The 11,390-nt window shown below is 41.3% G+C and overlaps 1 protein-coding gene across 7 annotated transcripts in view; it reads left to right on the forward strand.

The window, feature by feature from the left end:
• Nucleotides 1-9,249, forward strand: part of LOC139563032 (protein kinase C and casein kinase II substrate protein 3-like) — a 36,742-nt gene extending 27,493 nt beyond the window's left edge. For all 7 annotated transcript variants that reach the window (XM_071381281.1, XM_071381279.1, XM_071381284.1 and 4 more), the window contains 5 exons: nt 410-585; nt 1,489-1,609; nt 2,749-2,882; nt 3,951-4,114; nt 8,024-9,249. In XM_071381281.1, the coding sequence (XP_071237382.1) occupies nt 410-585; nt 1,489-1,609; nt 2,749-2,882; nt 3,951-4,114; nt 8,024-8,139 (711 nt within the window). In that variant the 3' untranslated portion in view covers nt 8,140-9,249. The remainder of the gene's footprint in view (nt 1-409; nt 586-1,488; nt 1,610-2,748; nt 2,883-3,950; nt 4,115-8,023) is intronic.
• The last annotated feature ends 2,141 nt before the right edge of the window (nt 9,250-11,390 follow it).

Here is an 11,390-nt window from a genome sequence, read left to right on the forward strand (position 1 = left end):
AACAGAGCTCCACCTAATTTAAAATGTAGGGATAGTTTGTAATTTTATACAGTAAGTCCTGAGAAACTGGATTTGTCGGTTTACTTGCCCACAGCTAATCTCTTGAGACTACACCCCGTAACAGCTCTCTGTTTGCTCAGGGACGGAAGGCTCCTTCTCTGATAACCAACATGCCGAACATCATTAGCCACACCAAAGCCAAGTGCTTCCTGGCATCTGACAGGAAGTCTTTCAAATTTTATAAATATTTCAAATGGTATAACAGGACAAAGTACATAAACGTATATGGCTAATGCGCTTTTACCAATTACTCCCATTCTTTTTTGTTGTGCACGTAAAGATGGCGATGCTGTGATCTGTGTCTGAAGCTAGATGTATAGTGGGTTGTGTGTCTGGTTTTTAACTCCAGGCAAAGGAGCGCTATGAGAAGGCTTTGGAGGAGCTGAACCGCTGTAACCCACGATACATGGAGGACATGGAGCAGGTGTTTGAGATCACCCAGGAGGCCGAGAAGAACAGACTGTGCTTCTTCAAGGAGGTCCTGCTGGACATTCACAAACATTTGGACCTCTCCAGCAAGGATGGGTATGACAATCACTCCTTCTGCTGACTAGTACCTCTACCCTTGTAAGTCAACTGTGAAATATCTTGAGTGAGGTCATCTTTTTGGTTTCCGGACACATCTATTTATAGTTAACAAACGTATCTTGGTTCATAAATATATTTCTTCAAAAATCAATCTTCCTCGTCTTGAGTTGGGCACTGGACATTCTTTGCCGCTTACAGGTAGGACGTTGAGACATTAGTCATGTTTAACAGTTGCATAAATTGCACAAGATTGAACAGTTAACTTTGGGCATCTAATAGTGCAACTAATTCGTAGAATTAGCCTACGTTTCTGTTCAACAGTATGTGTACACAAGGAGGGAATGTTCAACCGCTGGTGTTGTCCATTAACTACCATACCAGTCTTTCATAACAGGACCTTACTCTATTTAGACAAGGGCCAGGTCACCATGGAACTGTTGATGGTTGGTCTGGTCTTCCGGCTGAGCAAATATTCAGTGAAATTTAGTCTTATCGCTTGTTATTACCAGAGATTGAGACGAACCTAGTAAAGTAAAAGTTGAGCTATGGGTTTGACTGGATGAAGTCCACCAATCCCACAACAAAAACACCCTCCGTCACACATTCCAACAAAATGTTACTGTGATTTCAGTTTTATTTGTGGAGCTCAGCATATCCTCCCCCTTTTTTTTTTTTTTTTTTTTTTTTAAATGTTCCTATAATGAAATGTTTTTGGGAACGTGTGCCCTCATTTTTCCACATACCCCTGTTATCCTGTGTATTCATACCCAAGATGTTCACATTAGATAATTGCGCTTTGCATCCGCACACGTGTTGAACCATCTTGCTCATTGACCACAGTATTGTGTTAAGTGCGGATAATGTGACTCCGGTGATTTAACAGAGGAATTTGTCCCTTAGATTCAAGGTCCTGTACCGTGACCTGGGCCAGACCATCACTGCAGCCAATGACAGCGAAGATCTGAGGTGGTGGAGAAACACCCATGGGCCTGGCATGAGCATGAACTGGCCACAGTTTGAGGTGAAGGACATTGTCTGTCTAACCTTTTTATGTAAACAAATTGTCTATTGACTTTGAGCAAACATGAGTTACAATGCAAATTGCATACTGTAAGCTTATAATAATAAATATGTTGCCTACGTTTACTGATTATCAAATAGTATATATGAAACCCAAATGATCTGGTAAAGAAATGTTGTAAAAGGTGTTCACTGTTCATATAAATAAGAAATCTTCCCCATAGAGCCATATTGAGCTTTTGCTTAAACTGTTGGTAAATTCCAAATTGGGATGACACTGAATGGGCCCTTGTGTGACATGTGGACCTGAGTTGGTTCTGCAATGCTGTAGTGCGTTCTCAGAGCTGAAGCCTGCGCTGACCACCCCACACACTGCCCAAGGTTCCTAAGAACTGTCCATTTTTAAAACTGCTCCTCAGTCACCACCTTAACTCTACTGCATATGCAGCAGGCAATTTTTCTATTTTGTGGAAAATTCCAGCTACTGTGAACAAAAAAAATCCTCTACTTCATAATGATCAATTTAAAGCTGGCGAGAGCTGGCTGGCACGCAGGAGCATGTTGATCTGGAAACCGGCATTGGTTTACAGTTCCAGGCAAAGCCACTGTGACGCTTGTGGAGAATGAGGCAGCTCTCCTCTGTCGCCTTAGGAATCTTTTGGCATTCCCACTGGTTTTCCCCAGACACAGGGGCCCCTTTGTCCTGGCTGGGGAGCAGCATAGCTCTCTGTAGTGGATCCAGCACTAGGCACAAGGCTTCAAAAGCCCTCTGGTTATTTAGTATCATCCCAAAGATGATGCATCAACATGTGACTGGTGAAACTGTATCCTCAGTTAACTGTTTTTGTATATTTTTTTTTCTCCGCTTTTCATTTGTATGGTGATTTGGTTTAGATTACAGGTCTGTGAGGTGGCTGTTCTTTTGTGGTGTTTGGGTGTGGTTTTGACGGTATTGATTAAAAAAACACACTAAGCCAGATGAGTACAATAGATATTTCACTCGGTGGTGTTCAATATAAACTATACTGTTTAGAAGAAGCCTCTGTATGTGTGAGTAAACGGTATGTTACCAGCTGGTGAAAGTTAGAAAACATCAAATAGTTCCATGCTTTTTGAAGTCTCATATAAATGTTTGTCCAGGAATGGTCCCCTGAGTCAAACCGCTCCATCTCCAACCAGAAGGCGAGGAACAGCCGGGCGGAGGACGTGGTCACCCTGACCAACATTGTCCCTTCAAGCGAGGAGGCACCCCAGACCCCTCAGGAGACCACCAGGTAACTGTGCGCTCTGTGACCTGCACATGACCTATCCGCCCTGCACTATCACTGTAGCTTCTGTACCAAATGAGTTGTTCAAATGTAGAGCTAGAGATGACTCTTTGTCCGACTGCACCACTATTCATGAATTGTCTTCTCAGCTTTAGGACAGGTACTTAACAATGTTAGTGTGACATTCCTCTTCTATAATACAATAGCTGCCTTGTGCATGGAGCAGGAAAGACTAATAATAGTAGTGGAGTACAGTGTCTTGTTATTCTGACTCACTGTTCCCACGGGACAATGGCTGTTTGAGGAGTACTTTATTTTTTATTTGTAATAAAGAATTAACACTGGTACTTGAGGCCAAGTGTTTGTTTTTTTCAATAACATAACAAACAAAAGGATGACATAACATAAGAATAATTAACTTCCTGTTGGTTTGCGCCAACGCTGGTTTGCTCCAAAGACGTATACCTCTGAGGTGTTTAAACTCCAATTATTCCAGCTTTTTGAAAAACTGTGTTTGGCTTCTGCTACTATATTCGTCTTGTGTTCTTAACTCCATGGGGGACCACGGTTACTAACTTCCTGTATCCTCAGAGAGCTGCGGCCTCTAATTAGTGTTTGTACTAGTGCTGAGTCAGAGGCCTTGTGTCTGTGCCTGTTTTCATGCGTTTTGAATTTAACCTCCGTGTTCTGTTAAACATACATACACCAGTCACAGTAGATGTTCATACAGTGTCGCTCTAACTTGGCGTGTGAGCACGGAGATCAAATGAAGGTACATTGATTTAATGTGTCACCTTTCATAGAACTTGTTGGGGGGGGGAAACCTGTGGTCGCTACCACCCTCTGTTGGTTAAAGTTATTGCTACAGTGATATAATGAGAATACATGGCCCCGTGTTACAAGACATTTTGTTTGATTTCTGGTTGAAGTCTCCATGTATGGAATCTAAAATGACACTTTAATTGTTTTCTTCATACAGTCCTTGTAGGACTACACAAAGTAATAGATTTGTTTAGCTTTTTTTGCCAAGGTATACTAACCCTCTGCCCTTTTTTTCCCCTTTCCTGTCAACAGAGGGGTGAAAGACTACTCATCAGACTGGTCTGACGAAGACATCCCCAGAAAGGTCATCGCTGCTAATGGGTTAGAGAAGGAAGAGGAGAAGGTAGAAGGTGTACGAGTTAGAGCGTTGTATGATTACACTGGGCAGGAGGCCGATGAGCTGAGCTTTAAAGCAGGTATTAATCCCTACTAATGCTTATTAATGTCACTGGACATCAACACAGACACACACACACACACGAGGACCAATGTCTGCATGGCAGCCACAGCTCACTTTGTCTTATTAAACTAGTGGCGTGGATATTAATTCACCATTTGTGGGAAGAAAAAATTATAATAATTTGTTAATTTGGTCAACATGGTGAAAATTTAAGGACAAACAGTGGGAGAATTAATACAAGTGTGATTTACACAACATGAGCATCAGATTTGAAGACACTGCAGCAATATAATTTGTATCCTACCACTTACCTTTATTAAAAAAAAAAAAAAAAAAATGTATGTATTGTATAGGATCAGCCTTGGTTCCCGTTGGTCTGATTTATTTCCTGATATATCCTTGATATCATTTTCATAGGATATCCTGTTTGAAACATTATTGTATTTACAGCTTTGGTTGAAGATACTCATCCTAATTCTGGATGTTTAACATTCAAAATGGATGTGTACATAATAAGAATGCAATAAATGGTGTGTCAAGCTAAATGATTATCCTTTTTACACTCCTACACCTCAACACTGCAGGTAAGTGTTGCAATTGATAGTCATGACGATTATGGTTTTTGAAATGTGTATGAATTACCTTGAACTGAACCACGTCATTGGTCGAGACTTCACAAAATGCACTTCTTTATCCTAGACCAGGGGTCGGGAACCTTTTTGACTAAGAGAGCCATGAAAGCCAAAAATTTGGAAATTTATTTCAGTGAGAGCCATATAATATATTTTAAAAGTGAATTCAACTAAATGTCAGTATAATAAGCCTCTGAATTTATTCTTAAATAATGTTGTTATAATACTCACCATTAATGCGACTTCTGGTGCTGCATGGATTTGCTGATGTCTTTGTAGTCTGGTTGGTACTTGGTGAGGTTGAGGCTTTCATCCGTTAAACGTGATCGTAGGTTGGACTTGATGTTTTTAAGATGTGAGAATGACTGCTCACATGCATACGTAGATCCAAACATGGTCAATACATTTACATTTACATTTAAGTCATTTAGCAGACGCTCTTATCCAGAGCGACTTACAATACAGCAATACTCACACGCTGCAGTGTGTGGTATGTGACAGGAAGCGCGTTCCAAGTTTTGAGAATCAGCTGGTCTTCGGGTTGAAGTTCTTTCATTTCTGTCCACATGTGCTTGCTCGCCAACTCCGCTTTCTGTCGTGTGATTCTTTCCAAATCTTCATTCAGTGACTTGAACTTATTCACCCACATGTCTGAGGCCTTCAGGTCAGCCACTTCTGCTTCAAAATCTCTGACGGAGACACCAGGAATGTAACTCAGGTCGGCTGTGTTCAGTGAACACTCGTTTGGAAGGGTGATGAACTTAAAAAGACGAGTGTGCTCACGAAATTCTCCAAAGCGTGCTTTGAAGGACTGTAGGAGACTGGATGTGCAGCGAGCTAGCTGGTGGAGATCAAAGTTTTGAATAGGCTCACTTGCTGTGCATGCATCTTTAAATTGGCTCAGTTTTTCAAAATGTAGTAAACGACCTGTTTCAAGATCCATGATGAAAAGTTCTAGCTTGTTTTCAAAAGCAAACACAGCTTGTTGAAGGGATAACACTGTATTTCCAATGCCTTGCATTTTCACGTTGAGCTGGTTCAGATGTTCAGTCATATCTACGAGATAGTAAAACTTGAGGAGCCACTCAGTTTCGGCTAGCTCAGGATGCTCGATGCCTTTCATTTCAAGGAAAGTCGGGATTTCTTTCAGGCAAGCCGCAAAACGGCTAAGCACCTTCCCTCTTGACAACCAACGCACATTGCTGTGCAAAAGCAGACCAGGATAGTTATTTCCAACTTCATCCAGCAGTGTTTTAAACTGGCGATCATTTAAGGCTCGAGCAACAATAAAGTTGATCACACGAATGACCAGCGACATCACTTCCCCAAACTGCCTGTCACACATCTGAGCACAAAGTGCCTCCTGGTGTAGAATGCAATGGAAACTTAGGATGGGTCTATTTTCATGTTCACGGAGAAGCGCCACAAATCCTTTTTTATTCCCCACCATACACGGAGCACCATCAGTACAAACTGAGAGAAGTTTATCCATAGGTAGATTTTTTTCTTGAGCAAACTCCATGAAAGACTTAAATAAATCCTCACCTCTTGTGGACCCTTTTAATGGCAGAACTGCAAGACTTTCTTCGCGCAGTGTGTCACCAACAGCATATCTTGCAATCACGCTGAACTGCGACAAATGGCTCACGTCTGTTGACTCATCCAAAGCCAGGGAAAAGAACGGCGCTGCATTTATGTCCTTCACTTGCGTTTCCTCCACTTTGTTTGCCATCACGATGGTACGATCATGAACAGTTCTTGCCGACAGAGGCATGTCTTGTATCCGTTTAATTATCTTGTCTTTGTTCGGAAGATCATCAAAAAGTTCATTGGCTACATCCAGCATGAACGTTTTAGCATACTCGCCATCTGTGAATGGTTTTCCGTTCCTCACTATTGCTAAAGATCCAGCAAAGCTAGCGGAATTATAGTCACCTTGCCGGGTCCATACGCGGAGTTGCTGCTGGCTAGCTTGCACCCTGCTCAGTAGCTCTTGGCACGCTTTCTTTCTGCTGTCTCCCGCAGGGTATTTTGATGCAAAGGTAGCATGGCGCGTGTCGAAGTGCCGCTTTACATTCGACCGTTTCATCGATGTAATTTTGTCATTGCAAATTAGACACACCGCAGAACCTGCTCTCTCCACAAAGGCGAATTCTTCGGTCCATTCGTCCTGAAATGTACGATACTCGTCATCTTTTCTTTTCGCCATCTTCTTCGTCGAAGGGTTAGCTTTGAGCTAATGACCGAGCAGACTGATTCAAAAGGAGGTTTTACCTAGCAACGGCCAACGTAGGCCAGTATCCTTTAATTAAAATAATGGACAATTGCTCCTGCAGCCCTGAACAGGACATGAGCAGTGAAAAATCGATGGATGGATTAAAACAAGTGAGAATATTTTGTTTTATCTGCGAGCCAGATGCAATCATCAAAAGAGCCACACCTGGCTCGGGAGCCATAGGTTCCCGACCCCTGTCCTAGATGATTCCTGCCAGCCAAAAGGCACAGGGTAACGTTGTCCGTTATTTTGATTAGCAGCTAATTCCCATGATCACGACGACCCCAGGGGGACCCCCTTGTTATGCTAGTGAAAATAAAGCTGTCGTTAAGGCAGTGCTTGGCCCCTCTGATTGGTGGGGTCACACTCCAAAGTCTCCCTCCCAGTGGAGCTTAACCAGTCTGAGCCCCCGTTAGAGCCCAGTCTAACTGCGAGCTAATGTCCTTGTCTGGGGCGATCTCCTAGATTAGTAGATGTCTACACAGAGGGCGGTCGTGTACCCTTGGATTTGGAGAGGATAATAGGAGTTGAAGTGCCCATGTAGAGATATCTTAGTAGACCTTACTTTAACTCTGATCTGCACTGTGGCCTTGCTTTTGGTCTACTTTGGTTCCAGTCTTGATGGATCACAAAAATCCAAATTATTTGAAACAGGGCAGGGGTTAACAATCCTTTGGAGAAGGAATAAGCCCTTACACAATAAGCTGTTGCTTTCTTGAAGAGCACCTTAGACTAAACTAAGAGGTGATATAGTCAATAATTAAGTAATTTCATTTGGATATGGCGAGAACATGATGTACACAGGTAATTATGTTGCCGCCTTGTGGTGGTCCCTGTAACAAAACTGAGATTCAGAAGTGCATTACATGAATATGGATGCATGAAATGCACTGAAGATGTTTCACACTCCCAACAGGTGGTGTCAGTGGAATATTCTAGAAATGCATGGGACTGGAAGAAACAGTGTGAGTTATTATTAAGCATGTTCCCCTGTGCTTTCTGCTCTCTCATCACTCAGGTGAAGAGCTAATGAAGATGGGTGAGGAGGACGACCAGGGCTGGTGCAAAGGGCAGCTGGCCAACGGAGATGTGGGCCTTTACCCTGCTAACTATGTCCAGGTCGTCACATCCTGATGACCCACCCCCTTCCTGGGCAAAAAAATGCAGCCAATGGTACCACAGAGTACAGACATCATGAGAATTACCGACAGCAACACCAGCGCAGACAGTCCCCCAGAAGACTACTTGTTGTATTTGTCGAGACAGCTGTTGCTCTTAATTTCAAGAATAATGAAACGGGAATACAGTCCAAATTTTAAAACTGTTTCCGTAACTACTAGAGGATTAATACCAAGAATGGAGGTCATTATCCCATGGACTTTATCCTCTGTTTGTGAGAGACATAACCAGTACAGTGCCTTTTGAAAAGGATACCAGGGAAGGATGTTTGCAGAGCTCTCCTCTGCCATGTGACTGGCAGCACTCGGCAGTGGTTTAGGCTGGGTGACGATATGAGCGACCCCTGGAGGACAGGATGGTACACAGCAAGTTAACTGATCACGAGAGGGTGCCTCTGCAAGGATGCAGAAACGATCTCACACTTCAGTTGTGTGTCAACTTTTGACATTTCAATAGCTTTCACTCAAAGCACAATTCACAATTCAAGTATTTATTAAGATGAGATGGTATGCACAGTTTTTCACCTGTTACTTGCGGTTTCTTTACAATATGTTGTGTACTTCACATGTTCATTTTCCCTAACTTTTAGTATGTAAAAGTACGTAGATACACATAATATTGATAAGGGTATGTTTGGGATAGTTAGTAGATTAAGGTTACAATGCATTCAAACCCACATTGGTTCGATGTGCTTGCTTTTTTTCAGTCAAATAGCCATACTTGTTAGATGAGGGTATGAGAGTAATTCCATATCGCAAATCTTTACCTACAGTCACTTTTATTAGCATTTTAATTTATTTTTCTTGTTTAAATCATTTTAATTATCATTTTTTGCATATGAACTAAACCAACTAAACCAGGGAGAGTAAGACTTGTATAAGTTGATTTAAACCTGTGGGAAGAAGTGAGATGCAGATGTGTACCGCTATGAGACTGTTTTGAGGGCGACGTGAACATGTCTGTCTCCACTGCTCTGCGCTCACTGTGAACATGGTTTTACATGAAACTACTAACAAGCAACAAGCTAATCTATGTACAATTCAGAAATAAACCGTTTAAATCATATCCCAATCCACCAGCTGACTTATTTTCACTTTTTAATCAAGTAGTATTGTCAAATGGATTCTTATGCTTGGAAATGAGTTGTGAACCACAACCATCTGTCTGGAGTTTAATAGAAAAAGTGAAATGAAATAAATATCACATTTTCTCATTACACATCTTCCTGAAGGATACTTTTTAAGACTTATGTCTAGACATTCATTGGTGAACCATGCCCTGTGAGAAACAGAATGATTTACTATAAACCAGTGAACAAACAAGCCATTAAAATGACTCCAGTGTTTGTCACATGGGCATACAAATATTGGAACTTCCTGGATATTAGTCTGCACATTTGTAGTAGGTAGTAAATCTACATTTGCGCTGATAACATGACCTTAAAGCACTGGCCTTCCCAGGAGTAGTGTACAGAACCGTTTATATAGAATACTTTTCCTGCAATGTAGTGACTGAGTTGCTTTGCAATAGCATTGGACTTGTGTGTTCGTTTGAACCAAAACATAATGAAAACAAAGACCGTGTTTACAGTAATGATGGTTATTGTTTGTAAACGAATTCTGAAATCATTTTATTTTTAAGGGATGCATTGAAGTTGATGTTTGTTGAAGTTTAAAAACTTGAATATAAATGCAAAAAATAGTGTGAAAAGCATCAACTGTAAACCATCGTTTTCATACATACACTGAGTATACATAACGGTAACACCTGCTCTTTCCATGACATAGACGGACCAGGTGAATCCAGGTGAAAGATATGATCACTTATTGATGTTAAATCCACTCAGTGTAGATCAAGGGGAGAAGATGGGTTAAAGGATTTTTAATGCTTGAGACAATTGAGACCTGGATTGTTTATGTGCCATTGAGGGTGAATGGGCAAGACAAAAAATGTTGGTTTTGAACGAGGTATGGTAGTAGGTGCCAGGCTCACCGGTTTGTGTCAAACCCAACAGCATTGCAGTTCTTTTCACGCTCAACAGTTTCCCATGTGTATCAAGAATGGTCCACCACCCAAAGGACATCCAGCCAACTTGACACAATTGTGGGAAGCATTGGAGTCAACATAGGCCAGCTTCCCTGTGGACCGCTTTCGACCCCTTGTGGAGTCCATATCCCGACGAATTGAGGCTCTTCTGAGGGCAAAGGAAGGTTTTCCTAATGTTTGATGTACATGGCAATTTAGAGGAAGGATTTTGGGGGGGGGGGGGGGTGCATGTCTGCAGACTATTTTGGCTGCACATGTTCAAGTCTGAGATGAGTGTTATTGATTATAAAGTGTCAGGCAATTCAAAATTATTTATCTAAATCATCTATCAGGATTTATTTGTTATTTCTATGTTTATTCCACAACCAAAACATTCATTGATATTTTCAAAGACAACTGGATTATGGCTTTGACAAATGTGTGATAACCCCAGAGACCTGGGTCAAGTACATTTATTTGAGGTGCACCTAATTTAGCTTGGAGTTTGCAATTTTGGTACTATTCCATTGGATCTATTCTTCAGGGCAAAAATTTGTCAGACAAAGACAAATATTTTAAAATATTTGACCCAGGTTAGGCTAAATAACAAAATTAAATAATAATTTGCTATCACCTGTCTTGGAAGGCTACAGTAGCCTGCACCTTAACCACTCAGCAGTTAAAACATCGTATCTACCTAGATTCCAAGGAACCATCACAATCTCTCACGTTTAAACATTTTTATAATCTCAGTATCACGTGATCCATATCTCAAACAAATTAGTTGATTAAGCTTAAATAGGTAACACATTCCTACTTTGCGGTATCTGTGTATAACAGCAGAAGAGATCGTGCTCATCACTTCACCTGCAGTTTTTCCTACATCAGGCAAGTGCTAAACTGCTCTTTCTCGAAGGACGAAGCTACGGTAGTACTCAGTACCTACACCATACTTTGAATGATACTTGACTGACTTTTTACAATGTTATTTTTTGTTCAACGTTGGAGGTATTGGATGTGTACATTTATTTTCACATTTGATTATTTCTGAGTAATATTGCATAGTTGAACTATTGAATGTCTAAACTATTGAATGTCTCTTCGATTAAGAGGGAAAACACTTTGACCAGAGCACCTTCATCATTTAAGGACTCCTGAATGGCGCAGCGGTCTAAGGCACT

Source organism: Salvelinus alpinus, chromosome 33 (assembly GCF_045679555.1).
Source record: "Salvelinus alpinus chromosome 33, SLU_Salpinus.1, whole genome shotgun sequence".
Taxonomy (NCBI): Eukaryota; Metazoa; Chordata; class Actinopteri; order Salmoniformes; family Salmonidae; genus Salvelinus; species Salvelinus alpinus.